The 19,313-nt window shown below is 36.0% G+C and overlaps 1 protein-coding gene and 1 long non-coding RNA gene across 2 annotated transcripts in view; one reads left to right on the top strand and one right to left on the bottom strand.

The window, feature by feature from the left end:
• LOC148942549 (selenoprotein F) overlaps positions 1 to 4,680 on the bottom strand; it is a 51,358-nt gene extending 46,678 nt beyond the window's left edge. Inside the window, exon 1 of the mRNA XM_089102249.1 lies at positions 4,561 to 4,680. Coding sequence (XP_088958375.1) covers positions 4,561 to 4,617 — 57 coding nt within the window. The 5' untranslated portion in view covers positions 4,618 to 4,680. The remainder of the gene's footprint in view (positions 1 to 4,560) is intronic.
• The window catches only part of LOC148942550 (uncharacterized), a 57,877-nt gene that overhangs the window by 14,821 nt on the left and 23,743 nt on the right, over positions 1 to 19,313 (top strand). The window lies entirely within an intron of this gene.

Consider the following 19,313-nt stretch of genomic DNA (forward strand, 5'->3'; position numbering starts at 1 on the left):
CCCTCATCAGCACAGTGCCGGGTTCTAGTGAAAACATTATTTGATAACTTTTTTTATACTCTTTCATAATTCAATAACTGCTTCTGGTGCAAATTGCATCTTGAGCCATTTGAAGGGGTCCCAAAGGTATTTTGCATAAATTATGAAAGAGCATAAAAAAGCATCAAATGATGTATTCACTTTCTTCTTAGCTAAATTATATGGACCACTGCAGATTTACCATGCACTTTACAACCACCCCCCTTATGTGCAAATATATATCCAGAATTGTTGACAGCAAAGTTTTGAATTGCAAAATTCATTGCTATTTTGTCAACAGCATTTGTAAAACTTGAAATGGTAGGATAATGGTTTGAATTGAAAATCAAGTATTTTGCAGGTTAGGTCATAACTTCTTTGTGTGGTTACAAAAATGAAATACCTTTGGGGCCCCTTTAAGGGCTCAAGATACAATTTGCACCAGAAGCAATTATTGTATTATGAAAGAGCATAAAAAAGGCATCAAATGATGTTTTCACTTTCATCCTAGCTAAATTATAGGGCCGCCTAGAAATTTACCCTAACTTTGGGGTTAATGCCTCCTAGTCTCTAGGGCAATGACTATAAGTTATGTCAGTTATCCATTGTTAACATAAGGATACTTCCAATTCTAGACCTTTACCTATTTTCCTATTAAGACTAATGCATATAATAATTACCATTCCTGAATCAGCTACAAATGACATTTTTTTTCTCACTAGACAGTTTATTTAACCTAGATAAAAACATTTTTAAACTTCTGATTACTTTGAGGTTTTTGGAGCTCCTTTAAGTGCTGATTATGGAATTTGCCCAAGAAGAAATTATTAAATTTGAAAAGAGCATAAAAGTAGGCCTAAAGTGGTTAGCCTAGCCTATAAATATTCACATTTCTCTTAGCTAAGTTATGTAATTATGCTATGCATAAATTTACCATTTAACATTCATTTATGGTAAAAACCATTTTAACTTTTGACAAATTAGCCTGCCTTACTTGAAGGCTCTTTTGATAATCTAAGTATGAAAGTGTAGCCTAGGCTATTCTGTTTTCAGACAGAACATTGGGTAAATTTTTGGCAGTTCATATTACTGACTTACAAATAAGGTAAAAATACTACTCAATGACTTTTTTTATTCACTTTCCAAATATAATTATCATTTTTGTCAGAAATGAATTTTACCCCCACCCCTATATATACCAATTCAGGGTACATATTTGCACATTAGGGGAGGGGATTTTAGGTAAATATATACCAAATCATATTATTGAGTTAGGAATAAAGTGAATACACCATTCAATGCCTTTTTTTATGCTGATTAAGAATATAATAATAATTTCTATTGGAAATGAATTTCAACCCCCACCGGGAGTATACCCAATGGATAATATCTAAAAATTTCTATTCTATAGAATGTAAAAATAATATCCAACCATACTTAGTTATTGCCAAAATTATCAAACTAGTTAGCTATCTGAAAAATCCTTTTAAGCAAATAAGAAATTATCCAACTAGGAAAATAATTAAAATTTAAAAGAAAAATAGTTTTATCTTTCTAGCCAAATACAATAAAGTATAAGAGCCAACTTAGTATCTCTAACCAGGTGGATAATACTTTAACTTGATACTTCTGATATAGATCTAACTAGACAGATAAGTAAATTCTTCATGCAAACTAGTGGTAATATCCAACTAGTCAGACAATTTTTTTCTCTTAGACATAGCATGAACATCTAACTTGGTGGATAACACTTTGTCTTAGCCCTTGTGATATTAATCATACTAGGTAGCTAAGTAACTTCCTGCCTAGTTAAATATATATCAGAAGATCTAAGACTCAACATTATCCACTTAGTTAGATATTCTTGCTGTGCCTAAGAGAAACAATTTATCTGGCTAATTGGATATTATCCCAAAACTGCATAGCCTAATGGAATTTATTTATCCTCCTAGTTGGATCAGGAGTGTTAAGACTTGGTATTATCCACCTAGTTAGATGTTCATGCTGGGCCTAAGAGAAATGAATTATCTGGCTAGTTAGATATTAACTCAAAACTGCTTAGAGAATCTTCTTATCTGCCTAGTTGGATATATATCAGAAACACTAAGCAACATTATTATCCAACTATGTAGATATTCTCTCTGCCTAAGAGAAACAATTTATCAGACTAGTTGGATATTAACCCAAAACTGCTTAGAGAATCTTCTTATCTGCCTAGTTGGATATATATCAGAAACACTAAGCTACATTATTATCCACCTATGTAGATATTCTCTCTGCCTAAGAGAAACAATTTACCTGGCTAGTTGGATATAAACCCAAAACTGCTTAGAGAATCTTCTTATCTGCCTAGTTGGATATATATCAGAAATACTAAGCTACATTATCAACCAACTAGGTAGATATTCTGTATATTGCATAAACAGTCAAATATTCAGCTAAGTGGATAAAGGTGTAAGAGTCTTAAAAATGTTATTATCTGTCTAGCATGATATTTTATCTTGATACTAAGTGTAGTTGGATATTATTTTTACATTCTATAGAATGTAATTTTTTTAAGAATATCCATTGGGCACCTTCCCAGAAGATTCTCTAAGCAGTTTTGAGTTAATATCTAACTAGCCAGATAATTCATTTCTCTTAGGCCCAGCATGAACATCTAACTAGGTGGATAATACCAAGTCTTAACACTCCTGATCCAACTAGGAGGATAAATAAATTCCATTAGGCTATGCAGTTTTGGGATAATATCCAATTAGCCAGATAAATTGTTTCTCTTAGGCACAGCAAGAATATCTAACTAAGTGGATAATGTTGAGTCTTAGATCTTCTGATATATATTTGAATAGGCAGGAAGTTACTTAGCTAGCTAGTATGATTAATATCAGAAGGGCTAGGACAAAGTGTTATCCACAAAGTTAGATGTTCATGCTATGTCTAAGAGAAAAAATTGTCTGACTAGTTGGATATTATCACCAGTTTGCATGAAGAATTTACTTATCTGTCTAGTTAGATATATATCAGAAGTATTAAGTTAAAGTATTATCCACCTGGTTAGAGATACTAAGTTGGCTCTTATACTTTATTGTATTTGGCTAGCAAGATAAAACTATTTTTCTTTTAAATTTTAATTATTTTCCTAGTTGGATAATTTCTTATTTGCTTAAAAGGATTTTTCAGATAGCTAACTAGTTTGATAATTTTGGCAATAACTAAGTATGGTTGGATATTATTTTTACATTCTATAGAATAGAAATTTTTAGATATTATCCACTGGGTATACTCCCGAATCTTCTTATCTGCCTAGTTGCATATATATCAGAAACACTAAGCAACATTATTATCCAGCTAGGTAGATACTCTCTCTGCCTAAGAGAAACAATTTATCTGGCTAGTTTGATATAAACCCCAAACTGCTTAGAGAATCTTCTTATCTGCCTAGTTGGATATATATCAGAAACACTAAGCAACATTATTATCCAGCTATGTATATATTCTCTATGCTATAGAGAATGAATTTATCAGACTAGTTGGATGTAAACTCCAAACTGCTTAGAGAATCTTCTTATCTGCCTAGTTGCATATATATCAGAAACACTAAGCAACATTATTATCCAACTATGTAGATATTCTCTGCTTAAGAGAAACAATTTATCTGGCTAGTTGGATATTAACCCCAAACTGCTTAGAGAATCTTCTTATCTGCCTAGTTGGATATATATCAGAAACACCAAGCTAAATTATTATCCAACTATGTAGATATTCTCTTTGTGCCTAAGAGAAACAATTTATCTGGCTAGTTGGATATTAACCCAAAACTGCTTAGAGAATCTTCTTATCTGCCTAGTTGGATATATATCCGAAACACTAAGCTACATTATCAACCAACTAGGTAGATATTATGTATATTGCATAGACAGTCAAATATTCAGCTAGGTAGGGAAAGGTGTAAGAGTCTTAAAATTTTTTTTATCTCTTTAGCTTGATATTTTATCTTGATACTAAGTGTAGCTGGATATTATTTTTACATTCTATAGAATGTAATTTTTTTTAAGAATAGCCACTGGACACCTTCCCAGGGGGGGCTGAAATTAATTTCCGATAGAAATGATTACTATATTTGTAATCAGCATAAAAAAAGGAATCGAGTGGTATATTCACTTTATGCGTAAGTCAATAATATGATTTGGTAGAACTTTACCAATTTTATTTCTAATGCAAACGAGAGGTAAATTTAAACTTTACCTTCCCCCCCTAATGTGCAAATATATAGGCTACCCTGAATTGGTATATATAGCCTAGGGGGTTGGGGTAAAATTCATTTCCAACAAAAATGATTGTTATAATTGTAAAGAGCATTAAAAAAGGCATCAAGTAGCATGTTCACTTTATTCGTAAGTCAATAATATGAACTACCAAAAATTTACTGAACATTGAATAGCCTATCATTGAGTCAGTAAATAAGCTGCATTTTCTATATTTGTAATAAAAAAAAAGTCGAACGGTAAAATGAAAAATTAAGCATATAAGACTATTTATTACCACACTTAACCCAAAAGTGATTGATAATAATAGATAATCAAGAATCATTTTAGTCATCAGTCACATAAACTTCTTCTTCTATTTCACAGCAGGCGGGCTTTTCAGTTAATACTATTTAGCCCTTTTCCTTTTGCTTCACTCCTGTGTTGCCACTTAGGCCGCATTTCGCGGCATTACGCCGCGATTCTGAGAGAAATGCCGCATAAAATTTTGATCAATCCCGGACGCCGCGAAATGGCTTTTTATACCGCATTTGTTCCCGTATGTAAAATTTGCCCAACTTTAAGTTTCTTATCTTTCGCAAATGTCTTTGTTTCATAAAATGAGGATGTCAAGTCAACTACGGACCTTAATTAATGACCCGTCGGCGGTCGGCAGCTTGTCCCCTGGGAGGCCAGTGTGTTTGAAGGGGGTTGAGTTATTTTTGCGGGTTTGACGAAACTTTGACGTTTGATTTTCTCAGTTCATTTTATGACTTCATGACCTTTGTCAGCTCAGCCCAAGTGTTTTCAAGTTAGCAATAAGGACCAGACAGACTTGTCTTATTTCACAGGATTGTCTGACGGCATTAATGGTAAGTAGTACCTATATTTAAGTAGCCTAGGTGTCATAAGAACCGTTACTAGCCAAAATGTGAGAGAGGGGGGAGGTATTTATCAACTGGCTGGTCATTTTTACCGACTGTTTTATGCAGACAAAAACGACTGTGTTGACGAAAATTCGGCTGATTTTAAGAAAAAAAAACTATTTTCAAGAAGAAACCGACTGTTTTTAAGAAAAATCTACTGTTTCCAAGTAAAATTTGACTGTTTTCACGAAAAATAGCGGCGCTGCGCGTTGACTCGGCTACTTTTTAACGACTGGCCGACAATATTCGTGGGGGGGGGGCACCTCCCGCCTAGTCGCTATGGCCCTGGATGTTATCAGGTCAGAGAGTTTATTGACCCAAAAATTATTGGCCTATCCTAGGGGGTGGGGCGGCTTCTATGATCTGTTTTCTGTTTACCAAAATGCGTGTTTTAACTAGTTTCCAGCTCGTTGCTTCTTCATTTTAAAATTCGAATTCATCATAGGGTATCAACGAGAGGTGTATTTCTTACCGAAATTTTTGAAAGCCCGAATCTCACTAGAAGAGATCATCAAAATCACGATGATGAAACAGCTAAGAAACATAATTTTTTTCGAAATTAGCAATTTCCTTGTTAGCACATACTGGAAAGATTGTTAAAAGTAAAAAGTTTTATTTGAAGTTGATAAGATGCTCGATATCGGTGTAAGAGGGCATGCTGAAACCGTATCTGGCAATCATTTTTTAGCCCGACATATATTTTATCCAGAATCCGGCTGAAACCGGATAATTTGTTATACGTATATTTTCTATTTGAAGTTGACTATATGTTGGAAATAGGGGTAAGAAGATACACTAAATTCGTTTCTGAGCTTCAATTTTTCGCCAGACAAGTAGCTCCGGAATTGGACAGCTATCGCGGTAACTGATATTCAGATTTCACGGTCAGGCCGTGGTATCTTCTCGTGGTATCTGAAAAGTCATCTCATTTTCACCAAATTTTGTCAAATTGGTGAGAAAGAAGTTCAGCACTTAGTTATGTAATTCGATATCAGTTTTTCTTTTGGGATGACTTTTGGAAAGTGCAATTTCGGCAATATAATAGTCGTTTTTGCAGTGAACCTTATATCAGATATCACGGTAACTGCAAAACGACTAACTACAGATCCGCAGTTACCGTGGTAACAGGGGTATCAGCAAAACGCAACATATGTGTGTTTGTCATATCTACTGTGATTCGACGTCATATCTGCTTTGACGAAACTGATAAAAACTTCCTGCCTTACTTCTGCCAAATTTCCGACTTCAGCCGGATTCCCGGCGAAGGATTTATCCGGGAAGAACAATGGGCTCTCAGCAGGCTGGTGCTGGAAGAAATTAAACTAATGCAGGTTCTTTTCTTTCACCAGCAAGTCAATTCATGAAAGAAAGCCCATAATAGCTAAATATTTCTCTCGTTTATAGACCAAACGTGTTACAACATAATGGCAGAAGTGATAGATATCGATCAGGAATATGAGGAAGGTGATAAAGACTCGGACGATAGTGAACCCTCCAACAAAAAACCGAGGATCACAAAGAAACGGGTAGACCAAAGATACAAGGCTTAGTGGGAAAGAGAATCTGACTTTAATGAATGGTTACGAAAAGGAAAGGTGCAGACCGGTTAAAACAGTGGATTTTTAGCTCACTGTCTTTACTGCAAAAAGGATTTCGTTTGTAAGAAGGGGAAACATGACGCAAAAAGGCACAAACAGACCAAAGCTCACGAAGATTATAAAAAAGTGTGGATAACTTCGTCTTCTAAGACCATGCCATTGAGTCTTCATTTTTCTAGTGATTCAAAAATCAAAAGAGTTGCCACTGTTGAAGCGAAGCTAGTGACATTTCTCGTTGAGCACGAACTACCCTATTCGCTTTCTGAAGACTTGCTGAAACTTGTGAAAAGTATGCCAGGCCCAGATCTTCTAGGCCAGGCCACTCTTGGTAGAACTAAAGCAACTAATATTGCTCGACAATCGTTGGCCCCAAATTTTCATGAAAAGCTTCTTGAAAACCTGAAAACGAATCTTTTCTGCGTAGTAATTGACGAGACCACAGATTCCTCTGTAGCCGAACAACTTGCTGTTTGTGTCAGCTTTTGTGACGAAGCAATGAATGTGCAAGTAGATTTGCTCGCTCTTATTGATTGCAGTGACGGATCAGCATCTGGTCTATTCAACCAGCTAGTGAAGGTGATGGATGATGTCAATAAGGTGGGTGTTCCTCTACAAAACTGGGTCAGATTCTGCTCTGACACAACGAATGACACAAAATAAACCACTCAGTCAAAACACTTGTTGAAGGGAAATATCCCTGGGTTACAGTTGCGAAATGTAGCTGCCATCTGTGTGCCCTAGTTGCAAGTCATGCTTGCAAAAAATTGTCCAAGAGCCTCAAAGATCTATGTCGGACTGTGTGCAATCACTTCAGGCACAGTGCAAAACGCCAAGATGCATATAGGAAGGAGTTTCAAGTCTTTACTCAAGTGGAACAGCAAAGATTCCTTTCTTTGGCTCCAACACACTGGTTGTCGTTTCAAAGCTGTGCACGCCTTATTCTCGAACAGTGGGATACTCTTACGTTGTACTGGGACTCGTTGGTACTTGATGATCCCTCGCATGCTAATGATCATGTAATAATGACACTAAACAACCCATACTCGAGTGTTATGATGTTTTTTGTCGAGTACGTTTTGGGACAGCTGAATGAGTTCAACACCATCTTCCAGTCTGAAAAACTCCTATTTCACCTCATGAAAACCCAGGTGGAAAAAACTTCTTCGGACATTAACCATGAACTTTATGAAGCCTTCATATGTTAGAACAGTCAACCCTATTGACATCAATCCGCATGACAAAGTGAACTATCTTCCCGAAGAAAATGTCTATATCGGCTACAAAGGGTAGGATTTCCTTGTGGGGCTCGAAACGAGAGAAGTTACCAGTGGCCGTTTTGTAGCAGAAAGTCTCCGAATTCGTCGCTCCGAGGGATTTCTACGTCGAAGCTGTTCAACAAATTATTGACCGTTTTCCATTCTCTGAAAAGATCTACGACCTGGTACACTTGCTTACCCCAAGCTCTAGTTATGAACTGAAAGTTCCCAGTCTTAGTCAGTTCTTCGACTACTACGATTCTGCGCTTTGGAATAAAGGAAAGCTAGAGCAGGAATGGCGGTCTATACCGAGTGTAGCTCTACCTAGTACTGTCGATCTCCCTAACGTAGATGACTTGGACATTGTCGTTTACTGTGGCCACATCTTGCAAACAAAGTCACCAAATGGTAGTCGGGTGTTCCCAAATATCGGGAAAATGGTTCAGTACTTTTTCTCACTTCCTTTCTCAAACGTTATTGCCGAGCGTCTCTTCAGTTTGCTCAAGGAAGTGAAAACTGATAAGCGAAACCGACTGATTGCAGTGACTCTTTCGGTAACACTCAAAACCAAGTGTGGCCTTAAGCGCAATTCTAAAGGAGGGCTTGACTCGGGTAAGTCAGTGCTAGAGCTAGAACCCGGACTAGTCAAGCGTGTATTCAAAGTGAAGGCTAGTGCCTCTTCTCGTGACTGTAACTTTTTGAACCAAAGCATTGTGTATGATCTGGCCAAAGATATTGTTTGTGACACACGTGAACAGTCCAATTCCGACTAATCTTGTCTGTTTGTCTTGTATTATTTGTCTGAAATTAATCTTGTCTGTTTGTCTTGTATTATTTATCTGAATGTTCCTTTTTGAAGCTTTTGATATTTATTTTCATTAAAAATTAATCGAAATAGGTTGAGATATGAGAATCTAGTTACCCTTCAATTATATTCTATTCTATTCTATCGCATAGGCTTGAGGGCCCAAGGCAAAATCTCTTTTAATTTCTTCACAATTCACTTCACATTTATACGGTTTTCCCACCGTGGACTTTCCCTGCTTTGGTACCTCTGCACTTTTACTTCTGTTGCGTGCTTGACGAAAACGATGAACGACAAATGTGTGTTCACGGACAAAGCTGACCATACTTACCTTTGACCACTGAAAAGAAGGATAGACAGCACGTTTTTTCTCAAATTTATGACAGATCTTCACCACACTTCACTTGAAACTGAATCAACATTCATATTAACGCTAGATTTTTCACCCATTCTCTCTCAAAAATACAAAACAGCTTTTACCGAGAATTTCGGGCATGCTGTGGTTTTTACCGCATTTTGGTTCAAGGATGCCGTAGAAATGCCACTTTTTGACGAGGCCGGCGCCGCGGAGCGGTTCCAGTCGAGTGGCAACACTGATTCACTCTGTGGGCTACAGAGCTACCGGCTTGGTTGTCTCTTATTTATTAGATATTCTCAAATATCTTTCAGTAGATCTTTCGACTCAAGGAGTTCAAATATAAGATGATGGATATCGATTTTTGTGCTCGGTGTGCAGGAATAGTCGGCTAGGCTCTTGGCTGATAGTGAGATTTTTGGTGTTTGAAGCACTTTAACAGTTTACAATGCAAGGTATGCTTTGCAGACGTCAGCATATTACATTCAAAGGCAGTGGTCAATTGTTTCATTATTCATAATACAATACCTGCAAAGCGGGGACAGGGGAACTGAACCACTTGAATTAGGAAACTGATACGAGAATGCAAGAAAGTTTATTCCATTTGTTTCAGAACGAATTCCGTGATAAATTTTAGAAAAGTACTTATTGGGTAAGGGGGAAAGAGTAGGATTTTTCTTATTAAACATAATATCTGATAGTCTCCATCGGTAAATATCTCTAATGGGGATTGGTCTCCCTCTTCGCTGGTCAATATTTATAGCTTTTTTTTGCTATTTCATCAACCCAATGATTACCGCTTATACCAGAGTGGCTAGGAATATACTGAAGATAAGTTCTTATGCGACTTGAAGCAAGATTATCTATAATACTAAGACAATGATAAGTGTCAATATCCAGCTTATACTGAGGAGCTGAAGACAGCAACTCAAGGCTTGATAAAGAGTCAGAATAAACTATAATATTATTTGAATTAGCAATCAAGGGTTTATTTTCCATAAGATGTCCTAATGACATGATTATGGCATTTAACTCTGCAGACATTATAGATACATTATTATACAATCTCTCACCCATTGCAATTTTCAGGTGAGGAAGGAAGGCACCACTTGCTACCTTCTCATTCATTTTGGACCCATCAACAAAGATTTGGAAATGGTTTTTATAAGTAATTGTACTAAGTTCAGCAAATTTTTTCTGGACAAAAGCGATGGGGGTTAAATCTTTAGTCCACTTTGAGAAATCAGTATTTATAATGGGGATTGACCAATTCTATTAAGGGGATTGGGGGAAAGTATGTGCAATAGACTTTGCGGGTACAGGAAACTTCTTCTGAATATTGGCATACTCATCTGCAATGTCTCTATACATGGTTGGATTTCTTAAACAATTATGTAGGGTGTGTGAGCTATTTGATTCAGTTGTTTGTAAGATGTTTTATCAAGAGAAAGCTACGTCTCTCCCTTATTGTTGTTAATCCACTTTCCATAAGCAGAAACTTGGTGCTTGTTGGTTTCCTAAGACTGAATATGGGACATAATATATCATTTTGTATTCTTTAAAGTTTTTGCATCTGGGTCTTTGCACATGCACCATAGACGATGAGCCCATAGTCAATATGGGGTCTTTTAAGTGATTTATAAAACTGGAGTAAGGTTTTCTCCTTACAGCCCCAGGGTGTGGAAAGAAGTCTTTTTAGTATAATTGTTTTTCTATAGCATTTTTTTATTGTGTTTGAAATGTGGAGGTGGAAATTAAGTTTTTGGTCAAGCAAGATACCTAGGTAATTAATATGATTATCTTGTGGAATAGTTGTTCCATTTAGAGTTAATCTTGCATTAACATGATTTCGCTTTCGGTGAAATTGGATTATTTTTGACTTGGTAGGTGCAATGGGTGAATTTGAATGTCGAGAGAATTTTTCAAATTGGAAAAGTGACATTTGCAGCTTTGACTGTGGAATCTCTAAGGTATTGCCAGATGACCATAGTACCAGATCATCAGCATATTGTAGATTCGTGTGGGGGAGGTTCATGTCCCAGAGATATAGGGCAAAGAGGAGGCAACTGAGGACTGCTCCGTGAGGAAGGCCTTTGGTTATTGTCTTTTGGGGTGAAGAGGCTGAACCTACACAAACAATGAAACTTCGCAATTCTATGAAAGATTTTATAAAAGATAATAGCTTGGGGGGTAGTCCAAGGTTTGCAAGTTTAATTAAAAGGATTTGGTGGTTCATATTGTGATATGCCCCTTCAAAATCTAGGAAAGTTGCCACTAGGATATTATTTTTTGAGAATGATTCATTTATTGCATTTGTTAACAATATGAAAGCATCTGTTGAGGAATGGTGTTTCCTGAATCCAGTTTGAGTGCGAGGGATCATATTATTTTTTTCAACAAACCAGAGGAGTCGGTAATAGATCATTTTCTCCATTATTTTCCTCATCACAGGAATAATCATTATGAGCCTATAAGACTCAGGGTTATTTTTGGGTTTATTTTTCTTTAGGATTGGTAGGAGGGACGAACATTTCCAGATATTTGGGGAATATAGATGAAGCCCAAGCATGATTATAACAGTTCAGAAGTTTCTGTTTATATGAAGTAGTGAGGTTCTTTATCCAGGTAAGATGTATATTGTCATAACTGCCACTACTCTTGGTCCTACTATGATGTATTGCATTAATCAATTCACGGACTGAAAATGGATTGGTTATGTACTTTGCTCTTGGACGTGCTTGGTGATTAGGGTTCACAGGAATTGAGGGCATTTTACTACAATTATTTTATGCTAACTTATTAAAAAAAGAGTGGCAAATAGCTTAACTTTTTCATTATCATTGTCATAATGGGTATTATTGTGCATAAGCTCATACAGGAGTGAATTGGGGGAAGTCTTTTTCCCACAGATGTGGCTTATGACTTTATGTATAATTGGCTCATGTGTTTCTCTGGAGAGGTTATTTGCAAAATTATTCCAGTAGTTATATTTAGCATTTATTATAGTCCTTTTTAGATTAGTTTCTGCTCGCAATTTTTTTAAATATGTAGTAGGTGAAGTTTTTTAAAGAATGTTATCCAAGCCGCCTTTTTTGTTCTCCAATTATGTTGTCAATCATTTCTCCTGCATGCTTTAGGAATGTGTGTAGGGAAGATTTGCCTGGGTGTGTTTCCTGAGGATAGCATTAATAGCTGTATCTATTCGTAAAGATGCCAAAACTTCAGCTTATGTGTCAGCTGTTGTGTTTGAAATGCATGAATTTTGGGTGAAACTTGTAATTTTATCATTTAGCTTATTTTGGAACATAGGCCAATTTGCTTTAGTGTTGATATATTTGGAGGTATGTGATAGGGTTTCAGCATGTTCGTTTAGGGAGCAAACTATGGCAAAGTGGTCAGTACATAGACTATCAATTTTATGTATATAAATTATATTCAAAATATTTAAAGACACAGTTTGTAGGTCAATTGTAGAGAAACTGCCACTTTTTGGGGTTGAAATATGTATTCAGGTTTGGAGGGGTAGCAACAGCTAATTCATTATTATTTGAAATCATACGTTCAATGAACTTACCAGCTTTATTTGCTGGTCTAATCCCCCACAAAAGGCTTTGAGCATTAAAGTCTTCATAAATAATGATATTTTTCAACATATTAGAGTTATTTATGTAGCTGAAAAAATTCTAGACATCTTTAGTTTGGCCAATAGGGTTAAAAGAGCCAAATACGTAGGTTTTTGTATTATACAGCAGAACACTAATACCAATTGCAACAACAACCTTTACAAAATCTGGAGAGTTGATACAATATAAGTTTATATTATTTTTAACTATTAAAGCTACTCCACCTCCTTTTCTCTCTGATGATCTATCCTTTCTCAGGATAGTGTATCTCAGAGACTTAATTTGTTGATTTTAAATGAATTAATATATATTAATATATTAGTTCATTTAACTTATGTTCAGTAAATGATCTTACGTTCCACTAGAGTATTGATATGTGTTGTTGATTTATTTTTCATTTGACTGTGTATCAATGTTCAGCTTTGTTAATAGTAAAACAAGATCTTTTTTTGCTTGAATTAGCGTGTGATTAGGGATGTAGATTTTTGCCAATTCAGCAATGATTTTTGTTTTCTGTTGTTGTTGTATATTCATGGCCTGAACTGCATTGCAGTTTGGAATGAATAAGCATATATTTGGGGTTTGCATGTTTGGTTGTGCATCCAGTTTGTCAGTTAATGGACTAATTCCTGGTAGTGTTTCTGGTTTGTTTCTTGTTGGGAGGGGGTGCCAGGCCGACCTCATCTCACTAGGCAAGGAGGCTTGTTGGCTTGGTGATTCTTTCTAATAGACATGTGAGCTAGGGGGCTTAAAGGATGGTGTTTTGTAAGGAGTACTTGATGCATTGGGAGTGTTTGACTTGGGAGTTTTATTTGATTTCAATATGGGTTTTATTTGGTGTGATTGGGCAGCATTTGCTTCCATAACTGCAAAAGGGTATGGAATGGCCTTCTCTGTTGCTATTTGGAGTGTTAGTGCTCTTTTCTTATATGCAGGGCATTGTGATTTATTGGTGGATTCATGTGGGCCTTTACAATTGATACATGTATCATGTAATTGATACATGTTGTTGCAAGTTGTCAACTCTTTAGGATGGGACCCTTTAGAATTGCTACAGTCTAGGAGAATTTCATTGCATTTATTTGTTGTGTGTCCCAGTTTCAGACACTTCTGACACTGGATAGGCTTTGGCTTGTATTCCTTGTGCGGTTTGATTTGCCCAAATAGGAATAACTTTTCTGGGATATTAATTTTTTCCTACAGTGTATATAAGAAAGATCTACTTGTTTTTAATCCATTAGAGTTGGGTTTACCCAGTTGAGTGACATCTTCTACAGGGATTGCGTTACCTGCTCTATTTGAGAGCCCTTCTTTTAAATCCTGAATTGGTATTTCTAGGGGAACATTATATACTACTATTTTTTTGGGGATTGTTTTGGGCTCCATTTAGATGAATTAAATGGTGTATTCAGAAGAGATTTTGGATCAAGTAATATATCTGCTGATTTTTGATCTTGAAGAGCTATTAACAAAGATCCATCCCGGTGAATGTTAAGAAGAAAAATTGATATTAAGATTTTGAAAATTGCAACTCTTATTGTAGTAATCTTTGTTATTTTCGCGAATTGGTACCCTTGGCTTATACCCCAATCACTGACAATTAGTTATCAATGATCTAATCGAAACTTTTTCTTTTTGATTTTTTTCCTTGTCGACCCGGAACCCCAGTTTTCTCCCGAAAATATATAGAAATTATTTTTCTTTTTATTCTAGTTGAGCTATCATAATTACTGGGACACCAGCAAAAATTTTGAAAATGGCCTTTTTATAATTTCAGGGAAAAAATGTTTCCCACTCTTCAGAACTTTCGATAAGCAGCGGTCTTATTGCTTCCTAAAAAAAAGTGTCACTTGTTAATTATACGGAACATACCCAATAAGTAAAGTTATGTTAATCCTAATAATATGCCAAAACATGATGAAAATATAATACTTTAGTTTATATAATAATTCAATTTTGGCTATATATTTGCACATTAGGGGGGTATGAGGGTAAAGTAACTTAATGTAACCTTGCCCCCATCCTCCTTACGTGCAAATATATAGACCAAGTTATACAAGTCCAATGCGTTCTGTCACCCATTATTTATCTTTGTGGCTGCGAAACTGGTTATTATAGATCGTACATTATCCTTATTATCCTTAGCAAATTATATTTAGCATACTTTCATCCCCACACCTATCCTCAGGGGCTGCGTGGGTCATATAAAATCTAAAGGTATAATTTTGGAGCCTTTCTACTATGCTAAACAAAATAGCTATGTCAAACTTTTGATCGAACAACTTTTGGGGAAGAAAGGGACATGGGAGGGGGGCTAGTTACCGTCCAATCTTTTTGGTCAAATAAAAAGGACGTCAGAAATTTTAATTTCCATTTAAATGAGTCCTTTCCAGATATTCTAGAACCGTTGGTTCGATACGATCGCCCCTGAAAAAAAAAACAACAATTTAAAACACATCCGTGAATTTTCTCGGGCAAACAATACAAAATTTAACACTTGTGCAGGTAGGGGCTTAAAACCTATTTGGTGTTCTCTGATACGCCAAATCTAATGGTTAGATTTAAATTACAATTCTTTCACTTTTATTGGGTGTTTCCTCCCTCTTTCAAAAATCAGGCAAATTTTTACAGTTTTCTAGCCTTTCATGTGTAAAACTAAGCTTAATGAACCTTATATATTTGGAATCAACATAATGACAAGCAGATGGTATACTGATTGATATCAAAATTCCGTTTCTAGAATTTCAGTTACTATTGAACCTTGTAGCTCCATTCTTACAGTTAGTTACCACAAACTGTTTAATATGTTAGCACAAAAATCCAAAAATATAATGAATAGGACGTTATCTGCACTTATTACACTATCCCAGAAGTGCTAAAGAAAGCTAGAATAATTCCACGGCACAAAGGGGGTTCTCGAGTTGACCTGGATAATTACAGACCTATTTCTATCCTCTCAGTTTTTTCAAAAGTTTTTGAAAAACCTATGCAACAGCAGCTACTACAGTTTCTGGAGAAGAAAGGGTTTCTTAATAATCACCAGTTTGGGTTCAGACCAGGGCACTCCACACAGGATGCACTTATGGCGTTGAGCTTATGGATAAACAAAGCTCTGGATTCTGGTCTGCTACCTGGAACGGTTCTCTTTGACATCAGAAAAGCACTTGATAGTATTTAACATTCAATTCTCCTCGGGAAACTGGAGCATGTAGGGATAAGAGGCGAAGTTCTGGATTAGTTCAGGTCATATCTGAGGGACCGCAGGATTTATTTGGGAGAAGATCCTTGAAACGATGTGCTCGTTAACTGCGGTGTCCCCCAGGGCTCAATATTAGGACCATTACTTTTCCTGATCCATGTTAACGATCCGAGTCGAGTGCTGAACCCGGCACGAACAAATCTTCGCTGCTGTAACTTGTACCAGGATGAAAACTCCCTCCAGTCCGAAAGTGAAGATGATGAGCTCGTGGCCTTTGCCGATGACACTACGCTTGGTTGCTATGAAACGGATAAGACAACGCTCATGTCTAAACTGAGGAAGGTTCTGGAGGGGACGTATCTCTGGATGGATGCTAACCGACTTATTATTAATGTTGAGAAATCTTGTGTTCTATTTTTTTCCCGGGTTGGAAGTGTCCATCCGGAGATATGTGGTATCAAGACATCCAGAGGTGTGATTAGTCGGCCAGAAAAGCATTTTGCAAAATACCTAGGAATCCTCCTCGATGAGAACCTATCATTCGTGCATCATATTCAAGCAGTAGAGTTGAAGCTATCCCGGAATTTTGGAATAATAAAAAATTGAAAAGCGCTTTGCCGCAGAAAACGCTGGTCCTCCTGTACAACGCTCTTATAAAACCCCATTTACAGCATTGTGCAATGATCTGGCAATCAACTTTTAAATCCCACCTGTGAAAACTGAATTCAATTCATCAACGATGACTGATATTAATTGGAAAAAATGAAGAGTACTTGTCATTAGGGTCCCTGCATCAAGTATCATGCTTGACCTTTGTGTTCAAGTTTTTAGCTGGAGAGCTGCCATCTGCGTTTAAAAGATTATTTCGACCTATTTCAGACCAGCATAATTTGCATACCCGATCATCATCAAACCTGCAAATACCCCTCACCCCGACCGTGCGATCAGATTTCGCTCCTAACGTAGCTTGTGCAAAGATATGGAACCTGATCCCAGAAGAGCTGAGAGGTAGGAGCTCCCTCGCATCATTTAAAAAAAGAGTAAAAAACCGTTTAATAGCATTACAAAAGAATAGATAAAAAAAAAAAAAAAAAAAAATTTAATTAAATGTAAGTAGTAAACTTAAATTACAAATGTATGATTTTTAAATATGACGGGGTGGTTTCCCCAGAAGGTAAGGAACGGGGAGGTAATAGTTTAAGTTATTTTCAAAATGAGAGGTATGGTTTTGTCTGAGATTAGGAGCGGTGACCATTCTGCGTATTTTCTTAAATTGTAATGATTTTGGTTCTCGGCGTCCAGGAATGGACTGAGTATTTTGATTATGTGTGATTTATTCTTTTCATTTGTTAATAAACCCATTGAACAACAAAAAAATTAGTTGTTTTGATTACAAATAAGAGAATTTTGCGAATTATTGGAATTTCGATTAGATATTAGAAGTAGAAATTGAAATCATCAGACAATTCCTTGAGAAGATACTCCCCTCTTACTTCCAACCGACTTCAACCATGAAACTACAATCGATTTAATCTATCTAGTTATATTAAAAATCCTATTATAAAAAGCCCCAAGTCTTATTCTCTTTTTCAATGATTTCTTTTTTTTTATTTAGAAAATTGTATTTAATGTATACCTACCTTCTTATTCTTCAATTACTCCATTTCTGTTCTATTTGCAGATGTAGAGGGTGTATTCATATCCACCATTCACCCCACTCTCAAAGGTTTTAACAGAAGAAAATCTAATTCAGAACTGATAGATTACAGAGAAAAAAAACAACATAAATATGAAGACAAAAATTCGACATCATCAAATGTTCTAAAATAGGAAGTAGAAATTTTTTTCAATTTTGCGATTAACTAAGTTCACCTATTATATTGATGATTAAGCTTTTGGGTCATCTGATATGGATATATGGTGAGAAATCGTAAGTTTCAAAGGCGGTATATTTGCATATATGCTAATCTGGAACATATGACTGTAGGAACTGTAGTGAGTCACTATTTTGTGTTTTTTTTTTATTAATTAGCTGCTTGTATGATTTGTTCGATTGAATCATGAATCTACACACTATATCGTGAAAAGTCACTAAATTTAGGAAAAAATCTCTAGTTTTAGACCAAAAATCAACATAAATCACTAGCTAGAAAAAAATCACTAGGCAACTTAAAAATCACTAGAAATAGTGATAAACCACGAAGAGTGGCAATCCTGCAGACAGTTCACCAACAAGTAAGTCGGAGCCTTTGAAACCAAGCCAAGATAAGCCACAGCCTTTGAAAAGCAAGCCAAAAATAAGGCAGACAAAGTTTTGCCCCATGCTGATCCTTGGTTCATTCTGTTGCGTTTTCACGCAAAAACGACTTTTTTTGCGTGCTCCGCCAATCTCATCCGTTTTTTGCTGCAGGTTTACGCGTCACATTGGTTTAATAGCAAAGAAACATTTTCATTGGATTTTAGAGCTTCATTTATTTTATTCCTACGAATACTATGTTTAAATGTCAACCACTGCGTTGTAATGAACTGTAAGTAAGGAGTGACCCATCTCAATAATGACCGAAACACTGAAAGTAAAATTTTGATAACAATAGACACATCAAAAGCTTTGATGCTGATTCCATATAAATAAATTAATATAACTCATCAAAAGTTACAAGCCTGGGAAAACTTTCTCAATTTTCGGGAAGGAGGAAAACATCCCCAAAAAGTTGAGCGATATTCATGAAAATCACATCATCAGATTCATCATATCAGAGGACCCTCCTGAAGAGGTTTCAAGCTCTGATCTGCAAAAATGTGGAACTTTGTGTTTTTCATCAGAAAAAAATAGCAGATTCGTGTTTATTGATTTTTTTCCCAGGGGTGATCTTGTCAAACAATAGTCCTTGACCATCGGAAGAGGGCTCATTTGAATAGAAATTGACAGTTCTAGTATCCCTTTTAAGTAAAAACAATGGAGTGTAAATATCCTTATTCCTATGTCCTCTTTTTCCCAAAATGTATCAGATCAAAATTTTGAGAATAGCTATTTGATTCAACATAATAAAAAGGTCTATAAATTGTGCAATTTGCCCATTGCACACATATAGTATTTGTTATTTGGAAATATACAAAAATATTTTGGGAACGGATTTTCTTCGGGGGGTTTTCCAAGGGGATAATTTTCAGTGGGGAGGAAAGATTTCGGGGGGGGGGAAGTTCCACGGAAATTTTACACAGGGAGAGGTTTTCCTGGCCCGATTTGAAAAACAGTCAGAAATCAAACAAAAAACAAGTTTTTTCAACT

The sequence above is a fragment of the Artemia sp. Qi Xiang Cuo genome, chromosome 16, assembly GCF_049724085.1.
Source record: "Artemia sp. Qi Xiang Cuo chromosome 16, ASM4972408v1, whole genome shotgun sequence".
In the NCBI taxonomy this organism is placed as follows: domain Eukaryota; kingdom Metazoa; phylum Arthropoda; class Branchiopoda; order Anostraca; family Artemiidae; genus Artemia; species Artemia sp. Qi Xiang Cuo.